The sequence below is a fragment of the Octopus bimaculoides genome, chromosome 2 (genome assembly GCF_046866305.1).
Source record: "Octopus bimaculoides isolate indiv1 chromosome 2, ASM4686630v1, whole genome shotgun sequence".
NCBI lineage: Eukaryota > Metazoa > Mollusca > Cephalopoda > Octopoda > Octopodidae > Octopus > Octopus bimaculoides.
The window spans coordinates 128599932-128626261 of NC_142929.1; the positions used below are offsets into that span (position 1 = coordinate 128599932).

Sequence of the window (26330 nt, forward strand, 5' to 3'; positions counted from 1 at the left end):
GAGCACCGCTATGAAGAATCTTTTGTCGAAAAAATCGACACTAGGGCTTTTTTTTTGTAAAGCCCAGTACTTATTCTATCGATTTCTTTCGCCGGACCGCTAGTTATGTTGACGTAAACATGTCAAGTGGTGGAAGTGGACACACACAAACACAGACAGACACAGACGCGCGCGCACACACACACATATACACGACGGGCTTCTTTCAGTTTCCATCTATCAAATCCACTTACAAGGCTTTGGTCAGCCCATGGCGACAGTAGAAGACACTTGCCTAAGGTGCCACCGCAGTGAGATTGAACCCGGAACCATTTGGTTGAGAAGCAAGCTTCATACCACAAAGTCACGCCTGCACCTATTGCTTACCAAATTTTATTCCAAAGGCTTAAATCGACTCTACACAATAGCAAAAGATCCATCGCACCGCCCAATGGAATCGCATCCACAACTGTGTAGTGGCGAATGCACTTAACCTTCTCACCTAAAGTTTGAACTTAGAGACTTTACTAACATAGCACAAAACTCTTTCTCCGACGCTCTACCGACTGAATTCGGCATTCACTTCCCTTAGTCGTAAATAATTGCGTTAAATACTGTAAAATGTTTTGCGATATCAGGTGAAGAAAAAATAAGAATGACAGCGGGAAAGAGAGAAAGAAACAGGGAAAACATGAAAGTTAGGCTTACGTAACACGAGAATTCACATTTGTTGTCTGTGATGTGTTTCGATCTTTAATTCTTTTATTCTGTTTTCCTTCAAACCATTTTTTGTAGGGAGTGATAGTGGTAGTGGTGGTGGTGGGTCTATAGGATATAACTATTCGTCCTTTTTAGAACGTCAGGTGGGGGAAGAAAGAGAGAGAGAGAGAGAGAGAGAGAAAGACACAAAGAGCCAAGATAAATAGCGACGAAGACATACAAAGGAAAACAGTGAGACTGAAAGAGGAAAAAAAAGTGTGATGAATGAGTGAGTGAGTGAGTGAGAGGAAGAAAGAAAGAGAGAAGATGGGGAAAAAGGCGGGAAGAAGAAATATCAATCCACCAATTAAATTTGTGGGCGTGGCTTTTGTTTCCCAGTGCAATGTTTTTAAGAGCTTATCGCATGCCTACAACATAATAAGCTAGACGGACACACACACACACACACACACACACACACACACACGCATACACACACACACATACACATACATACAAAAATCAACACATACGCACGCAGAGTTAAAGTAACTGAGATGCGTAGGAAAACGAGTCAAGCCGAAGTAAAAGCATGGTCAGAAAAATAATCGGCAAGTAACGTATAGGATATTGTTATAATAGTAGTAGCTTGTAAAACAAAAGGCATTAAAACAAAAAGCAAATCCGGGAAGAAGTGCAGGACAGACGAAGAAAAGGAGAGAGAAGTAAATGAATGCGCGTCACGTGACCCTAACTAGTAAAGCTCGCAGTTGTCTCAGGTACTGAGCTTCGTCATCAAAGCTAGATGTGTCACTAACGTAATAACTACGATGAGTTTCCGACTAACACTTATATACACACCTTAACTCGATGTAGATCGCCTTTTGTTTGTTGTCTCTTCAATTCATTAACATTCTCTGACCAGCTTCTACTCGTTCTTTTTGTATGTATATTTATATATATATATAAAAGTAACACGAATACAAAATTATAAATTGATGTTTCGTTGTACATCATTTCAAAAAGTGTAGTTCTTTTTGTTTTCGTAATTTTTTTTTTGTTAATTATCTTTTCTAAACCGCTTTGCTGAAGTTGCTTATTTTCATCCTTAATGGTTTAAAGTTTAAGAAAAAGAAAGAAAAAAAATGAACCGAAGAAAAAAGTGAAGGAAAAGAGGAAAACAAACGATAACGCGAAGTTTTTTTTTATATATATATATAAATATATATTGTATATAATTATTATACTTTTAGAAAATTTGCAAAAGAGAAATAACGATATGTATATGTGGAAGCGAATAGTTTTAATTTCTTTCATAACAGCGAGTTTTTTAACTCTTGTTGTTGTGGCAGCCCTATCAGATAGTCTGGATTTTAAAACTTTAACTGTACCTTTATTCGAAGTGGGTGAATTTTGCAAGCATGCTGTGTCCACTGTAACTACAGATGGCTGGAGTGACCTGCTTGCACGCAATTATCTGGACTTTTTCCTTTTGTTTCGTATTGGAGTATACGCCACCCTGGCTTATGTGACCATTAGTATTTTGCGCTGGCTACACCAGTTTCTCTTCTGCACCATGGATCGGACACGTGTACTGGGGACCACTGGATATGTACCCGATGGTGTACTCAGTATGAAAGAAATCGCTAACGGTGTACGTCGGCGAAGACGAGTCGGGGATATTCCACCTGTTTATCCCAATGGCTGGTTCGGATTAATTGAATCTCACAAACTGGCAATCAGACAGACTGTTCCTATAAGTATATTAGGTAAGTCTATTAAAAGTGCATTTATTTATTTATTTATTTATTTATTTATCAATCTGTCTAAAGCTCTTAAACTTCGTTTTTAAATATACATTAATATGATGTAGAAAAAATAAAATAAAATCTTAACTTCGAAATAATTTCGTTGAACATAACAAAATAATGCACTACCCTCTCGCTCTCACACACATTCTCTCTCCTCTTTCTTTCTTTCTTTTTTCCCCTTCTCTCTCTCTCTCTCTCTCTCTCTCTCTTTCTCGTATGGTATACCTATCTATATATCTATCTATATGACAGGATTTCATCCTGTCTTAAGGTGTGTAACCTGAGTAGCTCTTGTCCAATAAATTGCTGATTAACGCAGGATATCAAACTTTATTCCCACTCCCCCACCTTCAAAAAAAAAAAAAATGCGGAAAAAGAAAAAGACAAATTTCCTCGTGGAAAACTTGGGATTGCCCAAGGAAGATAGGAGTGAAATGTCGGGAAATAATACTTCTACAAAATTATGAAATATTGTTTATGTTGCGACCGCGCTTTTCTTCATAATTCTCAGTGACAAAACAAATAAAATATAAGTATTGCACTGGTTCATCCACCTAATATTACTGGTATTTAGTATTCAATTTAAAATGAAGCAGGAAAAGTTAATAGTAAGTTATCTGGTTTCGATTCCAGTAATAACTTTATCCTCCTGGTTTCACGATTCTGTTTTTGATAGTTAATTATTGTAAGTTCAAATCCAATTCAAATTTACTTTGAGGCCGATAAATAAAATACTGAGGTAAATCAACAAGATATTAGATCGACAGTATTAGATATTGAGGTGGATCCACATAAATTATTCCCCAAGAAGTTGATCGTGTTTATCCATAGTCGAAATTTTAATACTGCGTGTGTACCTTCAGTAATTAGAATACTTTTTTTCTAAAAATCGAATCTTTTTCCGACAAAGTTCAAACTTCCAAAATAAAGCCTACACCTTAAAAAGTTCGTTTTAGCACTATCAACAACTTTGCAAACAGAAATGATTAATGATTATTATTATTATTATTATTATTATTATTATTAATAATAATAATAATAATAATAATAATAATAATAATAATAATAATAATAATAATAATAATAATAATAATAATAATAATAATGATGATGATGATGATGATGATGATGATTTCAAACTTTTGCCACAAGGGCAGCTTGGGGGAGGAGATTAAGTCGATTACATCGACCCCAGTGCGTTACAAGTATTTATGTTATCGACCCCGAAAAGATGACAGGCAAAGTCGACCTCGGAGGAATTTGAATAATAATAATAATAATAATAATAATAATAATGATGATGATAATAATAACTGAATTTCAAAGAAGGAAATTTTTCTTTATAAAGGTATTTATTTTTTTAAACTTTGATAAAGAATCTTCATCATAAATCGAAGAAAATTTGATAAATTCATAAAGATTCTGTCAAATGAATTCTGGAAAAAAAAATCATTCATTGAAAAAGACTCGGCCAAGTTAAACCAAAATATAAAGTATCGACTTTAGGATATAGCTACATAAATGCGCCCCCCCCCCCCTACCTGACTTTGTTTCCTCATAACTTTCAGAAAAATGTGTATTTTTATATGAAGTTTATTTCTAGGTTCCGATTATATTGGAATTTGTTGTGAAAATTTCTTGTGGGGAGAGGAATTTCGGAAAATTCACACGAATCGGCTTTGTTTCCTTATAACTTTCAGAAAAATGGGTATTTTGTAATGAAATTTTCTATAAATACTTTTCAGACGGTATAGATTACGTTTATATCGGGATTTGATAAGAAAATACAAAACATTTTTCTGAAATTTATCAGGAAACATAGCGGACTCGTGTGAATTTTCCAAATTCTTTTACCCATCCTTAGAAAAAAATTTCACAATTTTCGGTATAATCGGAATCTACACCATTTGAAGCGTATTTGTAGAAGAGTTCATTGAAAATATACACTTTCTGGAAGTTATGAGGAAACAAAGTCGGGTGGTAGCATACTTGTGTGGGTATGCTGACTTCAATGCAAGTTTTGTTGTAAGTCATGTATTTAGAGTTCGCATATCAAGTCCGTAAAAGTTACACACACACACACATACACACACACACACACATACAAATACACACAATACACAAAAAGACGTGTGTATGCGTGTGTGTGTGTATGTGTACGGACGTTGATAAGGAATTAGCTACAAATGTTCTGTTTGTTATGTTTTTGCAAAATTTTCCGTTTGTTGTTTTTTTTAATTATTGATTTATATATATATATATATATATATATATATATATATATATATATATATATACATATACAAGGTGCGATGAATGAGTCAAGTTGCTTTTAATACCTTATGAATTCATTCATTAAATATAAAAATGGGGGCTATCTACGAAACAATGAATTTTCGATTAACTTCACACGTGAAACTGATATCTCTTACACACACACACACATCTATAAATGGCGAAGAATTATTTTATAGATCTGTATTTATGAGTGAGGATTATATTTGTGTGTTAGCCTAGGTGTTTATGTACGCAGTTTTTTTCCTGGGAAGATTGCGTAATCTGAAAACATGGAAAAGTGGAAAGTCTACGCATTAGACGCTCGCTGTTTTGTTATTATTGAATATTAGTAATCCTTCGGTATTAATAGACGACGTCATTCACCCACACAACGTTCCCTCACGACATAAATAAAGAGGCTAGGCTGAAAAAGAGGGTGAATGACGTGGTCTACTAATACCGAAGGATTGCCGTAAAAAGACAAACAGAAACGTACCCACACACATCCCAGCACGTTTCGTTCTTTTAAATAAGTTGTTTCGAAGTTGTAGATTTTGATTTAACCAGATCAAACCAAACTATCGATTGAATTCCGTTAGAGGCTAAAAGTGAAAATAGAAAGAAACCTTTTAATTCTATGTACAGCAAATGTAGTTTCTGAACCATGACGACATTCCTGATCACTTTCATTAACAATTGTTTTCACTAATTAGCGTTTCAATTTTGCAAATTGCAATTTAGTGTCAATAAAAGTCTTGTTACTCGTTCGTAGTTACTTTTCCCGCGCGACTGTCACGTGTATAGACTGTTTATCTCAATAACTGACTAGTCCGTCAAGCGGAAGTGAACTGTGGTTGTGTATTGTCAGGTATCAATAACTTCGCTGCTCTGCAACCCAAAGTCAGGTAGAGTGGCATCGATGTTGCCCCTTCGATTCGTTTGTAAAGAAAAAAAGAAAAAAAACAGAAAAATACTTGGCTTCCACGAGTGCTTTCACACACTTCGATTATTTGTAGCCGAATTGTCTCTTATTTCACTGTCTAATTCAATACACCCCCTAAACTTTCGTGTGCATAGTCATCACACATATTTCAGAGTAATAAAAGCTGATTATTATTATTATTATTATTATTATTATTATTATTATCTTTTTGTGAACTTTTAGACGGGAGGAGAAGGCGGAGTCCGTGACCGTTCACAATGTTTTTATACGGGTGGGAGGGAAGGAGAAAACCGGACACATTACTCGAATGCTCACAACAGAATGGACTCTGTTAAAGACCCCCGAGGTGCCAGGTGATGATGTTTAAAGCAGGCGACGGATTTAGTCAACCATCCAAGTAGGCCATGACAAGATTTGAACTCAGAGCGCAAAGTCAATTCACAACCTTAAATTGATAGTCTTTTTATATCGACTCCGAAAAAAACGAAGTACAAAATTGACCTTGGTGACAATTGAACTCAGAGCATAGGGCGTCGGAATATAGCCACAATGTTGATATTTTGTTTTTAAGGTAGTTATAAATATTTATTCTCATTTTTTTACCAACATTCAGACCTTTGAGGCGATTTCCTGCTTATACCAGGTTTGTTGTGGTTTCTGTCGAAACCATTCGGTCTTTCTTTTAGCCTTGCATTCGCTCTTATGATTCAGGTCGCATAGATTGGACATTGTTGCTACTACAGAAACTAGATTGAGAAGACCGCGGGCTTTCCCTCCCCTCCTAAACGACTACGAGAAATTAATTTCTCTATGCCAACCTGGGGGGGGGGGGGCGGAGAGGTGTTTGCGGTCCTACTCAGGAAAAATTTGAATTTACATATAAGAACAATCTTCTTTGAAGAAAGTGGCTTACATGTTGAGAATGAACATACTTAAGGGATGACATAAAGCTTCTGAAAAGGTCCAGCGGTGGAACGTGGTATGTAGGGTCACACCCGTTCATCACTTCATCATCATCATTACATAATTTTATTTATCATAAATTTGTATAAATAACGTTTATTCCCCTCTCCCCCGACCCTTTGTGCTGTCCCCTCTGTATTCGACTGTTATGGTTAATAAAAGATCAATTCGCTCTTATGATTGACTTCTTCCTTGAAGAAAAATGGGTTCGACAGAATGGCCAGGTTGTTTCTTTCTCGTAGATCTTCTATGGCCTTTCTTCTTCATTTTCCCAGTAATGTAAAGGTAGAGACGAACTTTCTCTTTGGTTGAGCATCCGGGAATATGTTCAAGTTTCTTGAAGAAACAACAAACAAATGTGAGTCTCCTGTTTGGTCCATGTTGACTGTTTGATATTCTTTTCTACTCTAGGCACAAGGCCCGAAATTTTGGGGGAGGAGGGGCCAGTCGATTAGATCGACCCAGTACTCAACTGGTACTTAATTTATCGACCCCAAAATGATAACCTCCAAATTTATCGACCCCAAAAGCGCCGCCTTTAGTTGAACAAACCGACACCAGGACTTATTCTTTGTAAGCTTAGTACTTATTCTACCAGTCTCTTTTGCCGAACCGCTCAGTTACGGGGACGTACACACCAGCATCCGTTGTCAAGCGATGGTGGGGGCACAAACATAGACACACAAGCACACACACACACACACACACACACACACACACACACATATATATATATATTTATACGATGGGCTTCTTTCAGTTTCCGTCTACCAAATCCTCTCACACTTCTTTTCATCTTGCTCCTGTTCCTTCAACCGTAAATGCGTAACACTTCGACGGACTAGCGTCCCGTTCTAGAGGAACGTTGAGATTTCGGTCACTTATCGGGATACCGGCCCTATAATTCCTACCACTGGGGTCAATAATATTTTGCAGACTTACGTTTTTTATAACATATGAAAATGAAATAAGAAACGAAAATCAAAACTGCAATTGAGTAAAATTTTTAAACGGAAAATCGGTTTCATTGAACTATAGCAGTCGAAATTCTGTAAATATAGATTACATTGAGAGAAAAACAAAATAATTTTCGTTGAATATGTCAGCTGCAAAACATAGCTGAGAATTGAGTTATCAGTTCAGTGTGAATAAAAAGCTTGAACTCAGAATGTAGAGAAAGAAGGAATGAATATATGTTGGGTTGTGTCTGCTTGTGTCGAGTTATAATAAAAACAATTTAAGATTAAAATAAAGTACTAAATACTTTTACCAGAATGCACATAGTGTTAGAAAGTCGTTGTCACCTCTCTTCTTCTAGTTGTAGTTTATGTGTGTGTGTGTGTGTGGATGAACTTAGAACGTAATGGAACATAGCTTAAATGTCAAATAGCATCTGGTTCGACACCATGCCATAATTTCAGTCACTCATCATTCTATAAAATATTGAAATGTGTCTTTGCTATACCAAATTATATAATAGTTATTCTTTCACTTGAGTAAAATCTTTAAGAAGAAAATTCTTAGAAAATCTCTTTGGCGAACATATTCTCATATTTAATATAAAAGTCAAAATAAAACATCCGGTAACTCTACTCGAAGCAAACTAACAGAATTGCAGACAGTCCCAGGGATATAAAGTGTCCAAATGTTATATATTACTTTTCTGATAAAACATAATCAGTATAAACCTATATATATAAAATGAAGTTACTGTAAGAATTTTGACAGTCTACAATTTTATTTTTACAACTAAGTAACTTGACATTAAAATACAAACTACAAAAAAAAAAAAGGTTTTGATTTTGTGCGTGCATATGCAGGGACTTGAAGGATCTTGCGTCGCTTTTAATTCAAACTCTTATTTAATGTAACTATTAATTTTCTAAAATTAAAATACTAGAAATTATTTTTATGTTCGTTCAGGTTGCTTAAACTTGTTCTACATTACAATGTGAAATACTTTCTAAATTGTTTTCAATTATAATTCAACCTGAAGTTAGACCTATTCTCTTTCGAAGCATTTCTTTCAATTCTTGCCATCTTCCCCTCTTGTATTTTAATTAATAACATAATTTTAATTTCTTTCTTAAATCAGGCGGTAATCCAATAATGACACAGTCACGGTTTCCGCCGCGATCGACTCTTTTCAGATAGATAAAACAAGTACCATTTAAACACTGTGGTCGATGTAATTGAATAAACTAAAATTACTGACCTTGTGCCAAAGTTTAAAAACGTTACTGTCACGGTCTGGTGTTATTCAAGACCTAACATAATTTTAGAGGAGATTTGGAATATTTTTTTCAACTAGATAAACCTGTAGAAATAATATGATTGTTTTAATCATCTCTACATCGAATAGACAGGCATGCTTTACAAACAGTTAATTTAAAACTTGTGATTATCTGCAAGTTAAATGATGACATCTGTGTTAAATAACTGTCTTTTTTTTTTTTTTGGAAAATTACATTTAACCTTCCCACTGCATTCATATCACCTTGCAATCATCGTACTAGCAGAATTGAAAGTGCTGTATTTGACATTCCCCTAGTTTGTCATCAAGAATACACTTTAGGAATGGGTAAATGAAACTCAAGAAATAATCTAGCAGATTATAACTGCTCTATCTTGTTTCAGTTACCGAGAGTGTATCTACACCGGTGCCCTACCTTCAAAGGTTTAGTCGAACATATCGACCTCACTACGTATTTTTTAATGCGATACATGTTCCATCGACTTCTTTTGCCGAGAGAATAACCGCTTATTCCTAGGGATGTAAAAAACCAACACCGGTTGTCCAGTGATAGAATGGAAACACAACACACACGTGCGTGTGCTGTGTGTGTATTAGAGGGGTTTCAACACAGCTTCTGCCTACCAAATCCACTCACAAGATATTGGTCAGTCTAGAGCTATAGTTGAAGAGACTTGCCCAAGGTACCGTGCAGTGGAACTGAGCCCGAAACAATGTGGCTGCAAAGCCAACTTCTTAACATCACAGCTAAGCCTGCGACTAGGTAATATAGTAGTTTCCTGAGGCAGATGATTCATTGAAAAATGCCTTCAGCTCCTAAATTAACCTTAATCAGTGGCGCGAGATTACATTTTCTACAATCTAGCATGGAATTTTGTATCACTTCTCACACTTTCTGAAATTACGATTAATACTTCGGTAATAAAGAATATATGTATTTTTTAACGCTTATATTGTAAAGGTAAGCACCTAGGGAGTCGAACCGGAGGCTTGTTTTTGATTTTTGACATGTAACCAGTTTGCTTCCTCTTTTGTAACTAAATGCACGTGGGAAACAAACATCACAACGTCTTAATTTTTTTTCTCTATTAGCCTTTTTTACCCGTCGTCAGAAATCAATGTTCATAAGGATTAACTAGGTGAATTGTTAGTTCTTGACAATAATCTTATTTACTTGGATTGTTATTTCATGTATTGAGTTAATAAAATAGAGGTTGTGATAGTAATCCAAAACGAAGAACTTCACAGCATTGTTTTAAAATATTTTCTTTATCATTAATTTAAAACTTCAGTTTATTTTCTAACTTAGTTTTACGGAAGTGGTTTTGTCCTACGTATGAGAGACACAGCAGAAGAAAGGAATTTTCAGTAACTGTTCCAATCCGCTTCATCCACTGTATCTATAGACTTACTAATTTTATAGTACAGTAATTGCTCGCCATACCACGGTTCACCTATCGTGGTTTATTATTTAAGCGTACGTCGATTCCTCCGTGGTGTTGTTTTGCATTTATAATAAAATAGATGTATACAAATTATAAAAATAATATAAAAACAATATACAATACAGTACTGCTTCTACTTCGAGAATTTTCACCTATCGTGGGGTTTTTTGGAACGTAACACTCCCTATTGTCGAGACACGAACTCTTTCAAAACCTTCATGAATTCATAGTACTGAGAAAATGAAATACATTTCTTTCTGATCGCTGGTTTCTCAGATGATCTGCTTACTTTTTTCATCTAACAAGCCGAAGTCTATAAAATAAAGAAGTATTTTGCCCATATAAACAATGCAATGCTCCTTGCGCTAAAAGTTCAATATATTATTACTTCGAAGGTTCCAGCTGTAAAGCACTTTTAATAAAGAATACCTATAAACAGACCCACCAATCTTTAAACTGCTGGTTTAGTGTTTATTAAACAGCACCTTTCACTTTATAACCGCGACCTCTGCGTCAGCTATTTATGCGACCAAATGTCAATGTGTCAATTATGTTGACCGGAAGTTCAATGTTATATACATATTGGATTTGGGCAACCCTTTGGCGAGTCACAATGATGTAGGAGGAACAACTGTATGTATTCACATTCCTTGTTACTCTCTCTCTCTCTCTTTTAAGTTAACTGTCTCTTACGAAGAAGTGACACAACTGTCACTTTTTCTCTGCAGACACCTTCCTAAACGCTCTAGTCACAGCTAGATGGGTTACCTTACAATATCTGATTAATTCATTGAATTTATAGATAAGCAATTACATCGTGAATTAACCATCTTATTCATCTATAAAAATCAAAGATTGCTGGACTCACTTTTCATTTATTCCTAGATGTTTCAAAATTTTCGTTGCACTATTGCGACCTGGCCACTGACAGTTCAAAAATAAATAACGCTGTACAAATGACCTCAAATCACAATGATTGCGACAAAAATTGTAACAGTTTCTCTGTTTTTTAGGTGGCTTGAGTAGCTTTTCCACAATATAATGCTTCATTTACTACGAAAGATTTCAGATTAAGCCACTCACTTGCTTGACAAGTACAACTCCAAATTGATTAAAACAGTCGGATGTCATTTTCTGATTCATTAATATCATTCTCCAGTCTCTGCGTTTTGTGCTAGGAAACTTCAGAAAAAAACTTGATATCATGCCGGGAAAAACTCAATTATTTACACATTCGCATCCAATCATGTGGCTTTCGCATGTAATATTCGCTAACCAGATATGTTTCTACCTTGTTGCACGTCCCCTTTTGTGCCATAGAAGCATTTCTCAATAAATGTTTTTTTCTTTTTCTGAATGCCCTTCAATGTCCTTTCCTCTCGTCAGTCTTGAATTGTTTTATTATAATAAATGCAGTACAACACCAATATAATAAATGTTAATTGCAGCAGAATTATCAATAAAATGTTAAATTATATGATGACGTTATTTCGTCGGCAAATGTAAGATTAGGCATTTAACGCTGATTTCATAGATAAAAATAAAATGTAGTAGTAGTATTTATAAAGAAGACCAATGAATAGATTGCTACATTGTTCTTGCTTTCTCAAGTATATTGGTGACATTAAGAGGTGTAAGCGAGATTCGAAATTTGACTCGCGTATTTTGCTTGTTGAGAGTTTATTTCAACTCAACAGTGTTTATCATTTGACTGTTTAAAAAAGTATTATTTTCGTATATTAGCACAAAGATAAAATCAGTTGGGTTAGGAACAGGTAGATTAATATATCTAACATTACCCCCGATACCTATTTCGCAACAGGATAATGAAAAGCTATCAAACTTTGCAGGATTTGATCTGAGACCATAACTGATCTCTACTCGTTACTTGAAGGTATCTTGTCCAGTGCACGACCTCTTGTCACAACCCGAAGATTGCGTTATGCTGGTGACAATATAGATGAAACTGTAGTCAATTCCACACCATTTGGGGTTTAAAACCCTCCCTGTGTTGATAAACATAATACCTTAAATACGCTTGTGTGCTGATACTTTAAACTAGTTTCAGTTATAGGGAACCTGTGATAATTTGAGAAATGGACGGAACAATTACCATACTTAATAAAGATTTTAAACTTATATAACACGATGGGAAAGCTAAAGAAACATTTTATAGATACCGACTCTGTTTTGTCTCCTCGTTAATAAGTGTGGGGGGTAAAAGTTACAGCTAATAAATTTTGGCTAAGTTTGCTATTTGTCAGATTGGGAATCAATGCTTTAAGTTATTAGTTGGCATTTCCCTATTTATCTGATCGGATCAGAAATAAAGTGCAAATGAGAAACCGTAAAAATTTGGGTAGCGGCATGATTGACCAAATCAATATAATTATACCAACATCTTGTGTCGAATGCGTATAGCTTACTTGCTGTATACAAAGAAACTTCAGAAACTAAAGGTTTTATGCAGTAAATAATAGGCTTTGAAATCTGTATAAACTGAAAGCAGAGAGAAGGACAAAGCTTTTAAACACGTTAAAGTTAAAATCCTTATTCTAAACATCTTAGACTTGCTTAATTATTGACTTCACTTGACACAGAGTTTTAGATTTATAGGTGAGAGATAAAAATGTTGTACTTTCATGTTTGCTCGTAGAGCAGAACTTCCAGTTTGGAAATGAAACTTAGTTGAAGACTCAATTCGCCGAAAAACCCACTCTTATGCGAAACAAGATTCCAAAGTGCTACTTTGGTGTGTGTGATCTACAATTTCAAGGGCGATTACTTCAGGTTAAGTTTTAGTTTCTTTACGTTGCAAAACTCGCGGCTGCCAAACTTTTGTGATCTATGCGATTATTTTAATTATTATATTGTTTATTCGTGGTTTCTTATTGCTATTTACTAAACATAAATGGAACATGGTTTTATTATTATTAAAATAGTAAGAATTTTGAAAAAATACATTTACAAATTATGTATAAAAGAATTTATTGTAAAAAGTCTGTTGTCAACATAGTAAGTCCTTTTAGAAATTGGAAAGTAAACTAAAAAAGTAACCTATAGTAATCGCTCTGTAGGTTGTAGATCACACGCCAAAATAGCAGCGTCTCCAAACCACACTCCTACAAAGAAATACTAAGAAATGAAAAAAAAGAAAAAGAAGAAAAATCATGACTAGACAAGGTCTGTTAGTTTTTGGAATAAACTTAGCCTTTTCAGCTTTAGTTATGTTTTAATTCTTGTTTTAACGAACTCATTATAATATGCTTCTTGAGTCCATAGCTTAGCTTTACGCTTCTTCCCTTTCATTTCAAGAGCACTCATTATAATTATTTCTACCCTAGGCACAAAGCCTTGAAAATTTTGGGGGAGGGGGAATAGTCGATTACATCGACCCTAGTGCGTAACTGATACTTTATTTCATCGATCCTGAAAGGAAGGAAGGCAAAGTCGACTTCGGCGGAATTTGAACTCAGAACGTAGTTGCAGACGAAATATCGCTAAGCATTTCGTCCGGCGTCCTAACGATTCCATCAGCTCGCCACCTTGAGAGCACCCATTGTAATGGCGGCCCACATTTGGTTTCTTCTGTATATAGTCACATAGCATGAAACTAACTTTATATACGCCCGCCCGCGCGCGCATACACGGAAGAAACCCATACACAACTACATTTTACATTTTTATGTCGTACTTCCATGATGTTTATTTTTAGTATTCACGATAAACCTCATTTACCTTAGGGGAATTTATGATTTTATTAGAGTTTCCGGTGAAAATAAGGTCTTTCTTGCGATAAGACTAGTTAACTACAATAAAATTGATTTGCATAGTCCGTATAATTAATTTAATTGGAATTTGATGTCCCAGCTAAGAAAGAAGTATGCTCTCAACTTAACACAATGAGCGAAATATTCAGACACCTTCTATAAATATTTAAATTTCGAGCATTCTTAAAATAACGAAGAACATATGTATAACCGTTAGTATTTTTTAATACATGTTTAACGACTCGACTTTTCTTCGGAACATTAACAAAAGTGGTAAGCCGTTGTCTCTAATTTCCTATATATTTTCAGGTGACAGAATTTGGGGATACATTTTGTAGCTCAGACATTTAACTAATTTTTAAAACTTTATTATTTTTCCTGTAATGATAACCATACGTGAGAGTAAAGTTTCCTTTCGTCAAACCATTTTATTTGGCCGGGAAGTTCAAGTTATGGTGTTAATTTCTGATTCCTTGTAGACTGGTATACTCAACTAAAATTTGAAAGTATACATATTTTGGAAAATTGTTACACCGTGAATTTTAGGCGCAGGTATGGCTATGTGGTAAAAAATTTACTTCCTAACTACATGGTTCTGAGTTCAGTCCCACTGTATGACACCCTGGGAAAGTTTCTTCTGCCATAGCCTCGGGCTGACCAAAGACTTGTGAGTGGATTTGGTTGACGGAAACTGAAAGAAGCCCGTCACATACACACACACCCACGTGTGTGTGTGTGTCCCCACCACTGCTTGACAACTGGTATTGGTGTGTTTACGTCTCCATTAATTAGCGGTTTGGCAAAAGAGACTGATGGAATAAGTGTCAGGCTTTAAAAAAAATAAGTATTGAGGTTGATTCGTTTGACTAATAATTTTTCACGGCGGTGCCCCAGCTTGACCGCCGTCAAATGACTGAAACAAGAGAATGTTCATTATAAATTTGTCTTTGGTTATTGTATTTGTTCATATAAGAAATAAATGAAACACCGGAGATCGCAATTGAGCAATAGATAATGTCTGTGCGAGTCTTGATCAGTAACTTATTTCGCTTCCCCGTTGAAACCACTTCACCTCATTTTTAAGTAGTTAGTCTGCTCGAGAAAGGCATGAACATTATACAATCATGTTTTTTCTTGTGAATTTATACCTTTGCATTCAGTTAGAAATCCATAAACATAGTCACCGGGCGTTTACAAAATAAAACAAAAAAATATATAACCCCACAACATGTAAAGCTAATCTGTTTGAACCGAATGAACCTTTGAACTAATCCATTACCTACCAGGAGAACAATAAATCTGAGGGTTTGCTGATCGTTGTGGTTATTTATTTTATTGTTCATTATTGAAGAAAAGAAATGAGATAAAATTGACATTTTTATGAAGTCGCTTCTTTGTCAGAAGCTCCATGTATTATTTTATTAGATTATTTTTATTGCGGATATCATTTTAAAATTGCAAATCTGTAAATATTTAGCGGTGTCTTAATCACAAAGGTCTATCTGATTTAATAGTTTAATCTCGGTATTTTATATCATGTCCTTATCTAGATTGTCAGTACTTTTTTTTTTTTTTCTTATTTGGTTTAATTATAAGAAAGCGCTACTTTGCAAACACATTATAGTCTTTATGTCCCAGTCAACTTTTATCTCATTACAGCAAGTACACTAGGGTTGAATACTTATTTCACATCAGTGTTACAAGAGAGCATCGAAGTATTCGTAGATATGTCTAATAATTGTTTGTAATTTAGACACAAGGCCAACAATGTTTTGAGAAAGCGTGAAACTATCATTTTCTGTGAAATCAATTCTAAGAAATAATTAGTAGCAATTATTAGCAATCAATGTTCATTCTATAATGACATAAATATGCTGTACGAGGATAAGCTATAAGTTGCGCCAGAAATTAGCTTTTATAATGTGTGCTTTATTTACAAAAATTATTTTAAAATCTCGAGAATTTACTAACGTCCAGTCTTATATTTTTTTTTATTTTTCGAGTTTGCCAAATAGCTTTATAAAAATTGCTAACTACCTTTCTTTTTATTGGCGAACGTCTTGTTTTTTAGTATGTTAATATACTATAGTAAACGTTTTCATATTCAATGTTTTTTGCACAATGAAATAAATATACGAATTATGACAGAGTGATCATACGTTTGAAAGTTTAATTTCTGTGGCTTACAGAAGTTCTATTTTTCACTTGGTCCCTAAATATGTGGTAAGCCCTTCACCTCCTCTCGCTATTGAGAATCGCAGAAAATTCTAGTTTCACAACTGCATAGAAGCCTGATTTTTGTTAGCAGGCACAGCGAAAGCTATAGGCATGATTTTATTTTATTTTATTAAGCTGCATTACTAGAATATAATCACCTGGAGCCCTTTAGATCAAAGCATATAGACCTTTACAAGTAGAAAAATGAGTTGCGAACAATTTCGAAATATATCTTATTTATCTGCTCTTCCTCTATCTCTTATATACACACATGCAAAAGATGTTGAAGAAATCAAAGATTGTTATAATTTAATCATATATTTTATTAATTTTGGAGGTGAGTATTTAAAAAAACTGCTTTGTTTCTTTTTTCATTCTTTCATTTCTGTTTTTGCTACAACTGCTCTGCTTTGATTTTATTTAAAATCTTTGTGCTAACGTCTCATTAGTCAGGAGTCGTTGCGACTTATATAGTTTTGCAAAAAAGTCTTACCATTAACGTTGAGAGTTACCTGAAGCATGCTTGGTACTAGTTCAAACGTTGTGTTTCATGTTTTTATATTTCAGTTAGATAGTGGTTTCTGCAGTAGAAAATAAAATTTATCACCTTCCGAGAAGGCAATTATTATTTCTTTTCCCGATCTTCAGGATCACCAAAAAGCCGCTTTATGTTCGTAAATTAGACATTTAATCAAACTGAAAAGGAGGGAAATAGAAACACCAAATTGTTAGAAAATCTGGCCCCAATAGAAAAAGTCCGAGTTTCGATATTATTAGATCTCAGCAAAATACATTCTCAGTAGGCAGACTAATGAATGATATGCATGTGTGTTTACATATATATATATATATATATATATATATATATATATATATAAGGGATAGAGTGGCGTTGATTATGAATAGCAACGTTATAGCTGAACGGGAATTATAGCAGTGGACTAACTGTTCTACATACTAAATACAAGTACGGCCAAGACCCACATGTATAATATAGTTAATGTTGAAAGATCGATCCATCGGGATTATCTATACAATAATTAAGATCCCCTTCTCGAAGGTCTATTAAATCTGATTACTGGTTTTGCAAGTTGCTTCAACTTTTCGTAAAACGTTCCCTGCCGTAGAGGACATTCCGGTATGTTCGCCATCTTTAGTTACTTAGGATAGTCGTTTTTGTAGCATTGTAAATGCAAGGGCGTAATATATTTGAGGGAAGATGTACACAGTCGATTTAATCAACCCCAATACACAGCAGCTACTTATTTTATAGTCGGAAAATAGAAAAATAAAATCAGGCCCGGTCCAATTTCAGTTAGTATTGCAAGGGGTTTTACCCAACACTACACTGAATCATCTTTGACTGCATGAATTAGTCTTAAGTTAAAACTGCGGCTATGAAACTGATGCTGTTTTTTTTTTCTGAATACTATCGCTACACAAATAAGATATCTATACGGACGTTTTCAGAAGCAACGACTGAGATTAAATTAAGACAGCAAAAATGAATGGAAAAAAAAAAAAAACGTATATATTGAAAGTTGAATGTAGTGTCACATTATTCATAGCGAAATAATAAAAGACATGAATAGATTATAGATCCAACCAAGTGTTGCTAGGATAATTGTTTAAAAACTACGTGGTATTTCATGCTTTTTTTAAAGTAGCTTATGCTGTCATGAAAATATAACTTGTTTAATAAAAATAAATAACGGGTCAGATAAATTTTGCAGCGGATCATTTGTCGGTTGTTCGTGGATTTATATGTTAAATGCTGAATTAATTCATCTTTTTCATTATTTCACGAAAGAGTTTATGACCAATAGAATGAAATTTCTGAGCTAATGACCTCCGGTTGCGGTATCCTGCTTTGAGGGTGACAATCACCTTGTCACTGTCATAAAAAGACAACCTCTCGCTTCAGGAAGTTTTCTGTTTTCTTTATTCAACAGATTGATTAATTTTCGTCGTATGTAAAGAGTCAAGCTTTTAGATGTATGCCTAACAAAAGAAATTGAACAAGAAGTTAGAAGTATTGCAAGCCGATAGAGGTTAGATTCTTGAGTGGGAGCATACATGAACTACATACTACCCATCAGATTAAATATTATTTAGTGCCCTGACAACCAAGCTATGTAGTCTTTACATGCTTAATATCTCACGCGTCGTTTTCCCAATGTAATTTATTGGGTTGATCATAAATGGTTATTGAATAAGCTTTTGTGTGTTTAGAACATTTAGAAATTCACTAGTTGCTACTGCAGTCATGTCAGCACTTCGGTGATCATATACTTGCTTTCTAAATCTTATTTTTTTCAAGTTAATAAATACAAACTAATGCAAGTTGTTCTATTTAGTTCGTATACGGCGTTGTTATAAATAAGCAAGGATATAGTTATTACTTGCATATAACGTCGTAGTTTCAATTCGTAATTGATATCTTAGATTTTTCAAACGCAAACTTTGTTTACAGTTTTTAATTTTCATAAGATTTCACTGTTTTTGTATTGTTTTAATTCTGAGTATTGTATCCAATGCCGAGATTGTAACAAATAAATTGAAAACGAAGAAATGAATGTATCAGATTCTTATTTCCTGTACGTGACTAGGGTAAAACCATGGCAACAGATTTCGTTTTCGTTTTATATCAGTAACTTACCCTGGAGATGGATATAATTTCCAGATTATATCCATGCAAGAATTTGGACCCTGTGCTGCACACTAATGAACCATTCACCAAATATACAATACCACCACTGCGTACAATAGTAAAGATAAGTTTCGATTTCTTTATATCTCACCAATAAAGTTCAGAAACGGTATTAATATCATCGGAAAATTTAAATTAAAGAGAAATATTTCGAAGTTATTAATAAACAAGAGCTGGCAGTTTTAAAAAATGGAATGAAATAGAAACAAACAATCTGGATGAGTCCAATAACATTGAAATGACTTTCACGGAGTGGTTCGTTCAAACTGATGAAGTTTGTGAAGGTTGTAGCAGCATTACCTACCATACTTGTATAAACAAGAGAGGAATTGCTCTCGTCAGCAAGTCACATATTGCCTCCTTGACCAACATCAAAAATACAAATGGAGAAACTTAGTAAAAGCTAATTGACTGCTGTAGATTTCGGGCGTGACTTATTGGTCTGGGTGTTCGGCTTACGATCATAAGGTCGTGAATTCGATACCCAGTGACGCGTTGTGTCCTTGAGCAATATACTTTATTTCACATTGCTCCAATAAGAAAAAGAGAAACAATATATCTTTTGTTGAGAAAAGGTTCCATTTTCAACGAAGACAGTAGATTGATGATGTTTGGGTTCACCTCTCTGAATTTTAAAACTTTATTTTCGATCTGATAAATTCTACTTGTATAAACAAGATAGGAATTGCTCTCGTCAGCAAGTCACATATTGTCCCCTTGCCCAATTTAGGTGACGACTACTTTTGTATCTCCCCTTAACTATGAAATTCAATGAACCACCAGATAATTCTTTACTTATTACCAAATCAGGTTTGCATAAATGCTTCTGAACTATTTGTTACAAATTTGAAATAGAATAATCTTAAAGACTGATGTATCTTATATCTTTATTGAAATAAATCAAAAACTATAGAATTAAAAAAAAATAATCTGGTTGAAAATAATATAAATTGCAAGAGACCATGACTGAGCAGACGACACTTTAGTTTTGACAGTGTGAAGCAAAAGAGAGAAATCTCTGCATACGACGCACATTTATCACAAATATCATTTTCAGATAAGTTTATAAATCAGCTATCTATCTATTCCCCACAGCTTAGTCCACATCAAATTGTTTAGTAGCAGAGTGAAATTCCTATAACCGATTTGCACCCAGAAACATTTATGTACTTTTTTCTTCAAATTGTCTTAATATTAACTATATATCTTTCTTAAGGCCAACTTTTAAGACATACAGTTAACTAACACAATTTAAGAATTTCATCTATCAATCTTATTGTTTAGATATATTGCAATTGACTTCTTTTACTTAAAGGATAGAATGGTGAAGTGAAATAATAAATTTAGTTTGAGGCCTTTTTCACTCTGCTTCTTTTCTTGAAAAAAATTTAAGTGCTTACGCGAATATTTTAACGTTTCATAACATCGTCCGCTTAACGAGGATTACAATTGAAAAATCTAATTAAAATAGAGTATCTTAATTAGTAGGAAACTTAGATGTGTTTATTAAAAGTTTTAAACAGATGCGTATGAGCGCTAGAAAACTGTTTGTGGGCTTTAACTTTAAGTGTTGAAATAGCCTGATCACAAATGAGGAATTTAAAAAAATCTTTAGTTTATATTGCCTATTTATTTTTGTAAATTAAGTTTTAATGAAAATTCAGACAGCACACAGTAATTTGTATTAAATTTCATATTCAGTATAAAATATAAACTTATAAATGTATGTACTTTCGTTTGTCAAACTGTGTCTGAGCGTTGTTGCTTCCAAATGTGTCACTTGTATTGTTCACGGTACTTAACATTTTTTATCTTCCTTCAAAGAGTGTCTAGCTGTAAAATTCATTGCTCATTCTTCTGCTTGTTTTGTTTGTGGTTGGTTGTATTTTCGAAATTTTGTCTATAAGGCAGCATTGATTCTGCTTTTCTATGCTTTTTTGATTGGATCTAAAGAAAAATAATGTTCAACTGTTTTTTTCCTCCTCAAAAAGGTAAGGAATAAAAAAAGAAAAAAAAAACGAAAACAGATCCCTTTTTTAAGTTGTAGATTTACTAGATACGACATACAAATAAAAATGCAATTGCCAAAGAAAATTAAGAAATCGCAAATCTACTTGAAACGTATCTTTGCGACGCAAGGTAATAATAATCCTTTCTACTAAAGGCACAAGACCTGAAATTTGCAGGGAAGGGAGCAGTCAATTATGTCGTACTCAGGATTTCACTGGTAGTTAATATAAAAGCAAAGTTAACCATGGCGGAATTTGAACTCGGAACGTAAAAACGGACGAAGTACCGCTAAGCATTTTGCCCAACGTGCTAACGATTCTGCCAGCTCGTCGCCTTAAACAAGCACAATTTAAGTAAAAAAAAAACAAAAAAAAAAACGTAGTGGGGGAAATGTAGAAAAACGAAATAAAAGAATTACACTGTGTACAGTTAAAATAAATACTGAAAAGAAATAGACCTAAAGTTTTGGGTTATGCCTTTTTAGAATAAAAGTGAATGGCTTAAGTGAAGGAGGAGAAAATGAAATAGGACCGTACCAAATTTACGACGTCCGTTTACAGTGCACATGAGTATAATTAAGTTAAATATAAATAAAACAAACAAATAAGAGCAATCCACCAACAAACGGGTGAAAAGTCGTCACCTTAGTTTAATCGAGGCACACCACGATACTAATTGCCTTCAGAGTCCGTATACCCTGTATCTGTGTCACTGAAAATATTCGGCCTCGAAATCCGTGTGCAACTCATGTGGCGGAGTAGGTGGCACACGTCCTCTTAATGGTAAAGATATAGCAGTTAATATCCCTTTCTATGAAAAGCGGTGAGCTGGCAGAAACGTTAGCGCGCCGGTAGATTTGCTTAGCGGTATTTCGTCTGCTGCTATACGTTCTGAGTTCAAATTCCGCAGAGGTTGACTTTTCTTTTCATCCTTTCGGGGTAGATAAATTAAGTACCAGTTGCATACTAGGGGAGATCTAATTGACTGGCTCCCATCCTCAAATATTTCGGGCCTTGTGCCTAGAGTAGAAAAGAATATCCCTCTAAGATGGTTTAATCTTTTGATTGCTCCACATAATCGGAACTCATCTCTTCACAAATTTATACTTGAAATTTTACTTGATCTTCATATAATCCGCTTAGATTATCTATCAATAAGTGGTTTCTTATTCGAAACGCTTTAAACTTCATGATTTCCCATGAAGAGATGAGCTATTCTTCGGCTCACTTGTTTTAAAAAAATATTTTTCTTCAGAGATTTTCTTTTTCCACTGCCCTCGATAATTTGTACTTTCGTTCCTCTTCGTTCATCATACCCTCATTACTGCAATTCGACGAGTTGATGATATTGGTTGCGACGAGCTGGAAAACCCTAGTTCATGGTTTTCCTTGGAGCCGACACGGATCAGTTTCTGTGATTTGTTGTTGTTGTTACCCGTGCTGTGCCTCACTTTCTCTCTTTGTGTACATTTTCAGGTTCTCTGAGTTACAAGCCACCAAATAGCTCTTATTTTCAAACATAGACCAGGACGGCTTTCTGCCTTGCACAACCGGTCTTATCGCTATTCTCTCTTTGCCAACGATGAACTGCTGTTCCGAATAATTCGGTGGTCATCTGAATCATTTAGGACTTGCATGCCATACAGACTCCCCTCTCCCGCAACCGACCACATACCATTTCTGGTCACCAAGGCGCTTACCAGCTACTTATATTGTCTCGAAAAAGTTACTGCAAGCAAAGAATCAATGCTGATGCTAATAATGTTTTCTGTGATCCTTGAGTTACGACGCCCTGTGTAATGAATGGGTAAACAGTATTTGATGAGGAGTTTGAGGCACCATCTTGACCTGTTTTTCTTTTGTTTTTGAGTTTTTTTCTGCTTTGTCCTCACTACTGAAAAATATGCACACAACAAATACACTGCGCAACGGTCAGTGACAACCATACTGTTCCACACATTGACTAGCGCTTCCTTTTATTCTTCCAAGACCCTATTGAAAACTTTTCCATTTGTCAATATTCAAGAGTTTGAAACTTTTCTGGTTGCCTTATTTCCGGTAAAATCATTAAAGTGTTGTTTAATATCTTTGACTGATAATATTAATGAAGCTATTTTTATTAATGCCTCTGTTAAAGTTTTTTGACATCGCAGCTTATGTGTGTTGTAGTGCGAAAGTCTGTATTTACAAATGCAATCGTTTCCGAAATTATTTTTTTTCTCTATGTATTCTTTTCTTTTTAAAGTGCAAATATCTCTGTTAGCTTGTTTAATTGTCTCATGTTTATCTTTCTTCTTGATATATGTTAAACGTTTGGAGGCGTATTCCACCACCGACACCACCGATTCAGTGGATGACATGTTTGCAAAATTAAAAATAAAAAATTATCTGACGGCAAAAAATCCACCCGCCAGAAAAGGAGTTAAAAAGACACAAAGACTAAACATCTCACCTAACCATGTAATGAGTCCACAAAACCAGACAAAAAGAAAAATTTAATCCTAGAAGTAATCCGATATTTTTAAAACTCCTGCAACTCGTATAAAACACATTTATTACTGGTAACCCTAAAAGCAGTGATAATGGTGTCTAACTTAGGCATAAGGACAACAATTTTGAAGGGAATGAACTACTCCATTTTATCGACACACAGAGGAATGAAAATCCTTTTCAGGATTTGAACTTCGAACGTAAAGAAGTTGAAGAAATGCTGTAAGGTTTCTTCGGTAACCTACTGATTTTGCCAGCTTGCCGCCTTCAATAATAATGGTTTCTGATTTAAGCACAAGGCCAACAGTTTTGAAGACTAAGGGTTAGCGGATAATACCGACCTCGGTATTTGACTGGTACTTTATTTTGTCAAACTCGAAAAGATGGAAGGCAATGTTGACTCGACACGATTTGAACTCAAAACGTAAAGAATCAGAAGAAAGGCGTTTGTTCCGACGCTGTTTTCAATCCATCGCAGTCTAAAAATTGTTTCTATTATAAGCACAAGTTTAGAAGAAATGGAGTTAAGGGATAAATATGGCCTCATAATTTAGCAGTTCGGCATAAAAGAATAAGTGCGAAGCTTAAGAGAAATATCTACTAGAGTTGTTTTGACCGACTGAATCATTCAAGGCGATGCCCCAGCATGGCTGCAGTCCAGTGACTGAAACAAGTAAGACGAGGAATGATAAAGACAAATTCTATGAATATATTTGGATCATTTAAGCGACACAAACAAAATTTTTTTTTTATTTAACAGAGGTACTATATTAAGGTATATGGTATTACCGTACCACAGCTGAAAAAGTTGTTTGATATATTGAGATATTTGAAAAGTAGCCTATTCTAGTCTGAGGTTATTCAAACGCTCATGTTTTCAGCATTCTGTGGGTGACGGTACTTGTCAATGCTTATCTCTGGTTGGTTTAACAAGTTACTCTAATGTGTGTTGACATTTTGCCTTGTCGTTCAGAGAGGATAAAAGGCCAATTCACCTTAGACAAGACGACTGAATCGTACATTGATGAGGCAGACAGCCATATGAACGGACACGCAGACACTCCCCCACTCGCGCGCGTGCACTACACACACTCTCACACACATATACATACATACATACATACATACATATATGCGTGGTAGTTTTAATTCTGTATGCTAGTATTTCACGTCCATTCGACGATAATCGGCTGCGCTAACTGCTCACAGGCTAAAGAGAAAAGAAAATTACTGTACACTGAAACAACTTCTATATGTACGTGTTATATAACCTTTTTTAATTTTCTATTATCAGTTGTTGTTGTTGTTGTTGGCACTCCGTCGCTTACGACGTCCAGGGTTCCAGTTGATCCGATCAACGGAACAGCCTGCTCGTTAAATTAACGTGCAAGTGACTGAGCACTCCACAAACACGTGTACCCTTATTCTCGGAGGATATTCAGCGTGACACAGAGTGTGACAAGGCTGACCCTTTGAATTACAGGCACAACAGAAACAGGAAGTAAGAGTGAGAGAAAGTTGTGGTGAAAGAGTACAGCAGGGTTCGCCACCATCCCCTGCCGGAGCCTCGTGGAGCTTTTTAGGTGTTTTCGCTCAATAAACACAACGCCCGGTCTGGGAATCGAAGCCGCGATCCTATGACCGCGAGTCCGCTGCCCTAACCACTGGGCCATTGCGCCTCCACTATTATCAGTTATATACCTATATACATACATACATTCACATACATACCCATATAGCGAAGAATATATTAAAAAAATATGGAATAAGATCAAGGCTTGACGCTCAGGAAAATGGAAAGAGTTAATGGGTGTAACGTTTCGTAAATTGTCCTTCTTCGGATTGAGGAAAATGAGAATAAGAAAGATCAGGAGAGTAGGAAAAACGAAGGAGGATATATTAAAAGAGTAATTCTGCAAATGAAGCATACTTGCTCTCCAAGTCACGGAATTGGTTTACATGGACAAAACTGAAAGCTCTAAGGACATACTTGTCCGTTTAATCTCACTCAGACTGCCATTTTGGATCGCGTCGGATCTTTACCGTTTATTATGGTTGTGTGTGTATGTATTTGAAGTGCAATGAACAAAATTGTGCGTTTTAATAGAGTAGGTATTGACGCAATCTTTTGCATTCCACGGATTTGATAACAAATTATTATTATTATTATTGTTATTAAAAAGGCAGCGAGCTGGCAGAATTGTTAGCACGCTGCACGAAATGTTAGCGGTATTTCACCAGTCACTATGTTCTGAGTTCAAATTCCGCCGAGATCGACTTTACCTTTCATCCTTTCGGAGTCGATAAATTAAGTACCAGTTGAGTACAGGGATCGATGTAATCGACTATCCCCCTCTCCCAAATTTCAGGCCTTGTCCCCATTATAGAAAGGACTATTATTGTTATTAAGGGAAAGTAAGACGGCGAACTGACAGAATCGTTAGCACGCTGGACGAAATACTTAGCGGTATTTCGCCCGTCGCTACGCTCTGAGTTCAAATTCCATGGAGGTCGACTTTGCCTTTCATCCTTTCGGAGTCGATAAATTAAGTACCGGCAAAACACTGGGGTCGATGTAATCGACTAGTCCCCAACCCCCAAATCTGAGGCCTTGTGCCTCCAGTAGAAAGGTTATTAAAGGGAAAGCAAGACGGCGAGTTTGCAGCAACGTTAGGACATAGAAAACGAAATTTTCTTTTCGGCATTTTTTCCGATTCCTTACATTCTGTGATCAAATCCTACAGACGTCTCCTTTGTCTTTTA

The 26330-nt window shown here is 35.1% G+C and overlaps 1 protein-coding gene across 1 annotated transcript in view; it reads left to right on the top strand.

Annotated features, from left to right (window-relative positions):
* Window positions 1–1095: 1095 nt before the first annotated feature.
* Window positions 1096–26330, top strand: part of LOC106883186 (cholesterol 7-desaturase nvd) — a 141962-nt gene continuing 116727 nt past the window's right edge. The window contains exon 1 of the mRNA XM_052965591.2: window positions 1096–2447. Coding sequence (XP_052821551.1) covers window positions 1958–2447 — 490 coding nt within the window. The 5' untranslated portion in view covers window positions 1096–1957. The remainder of the gene's footprint in view (window positions 2448–26330) is intronic.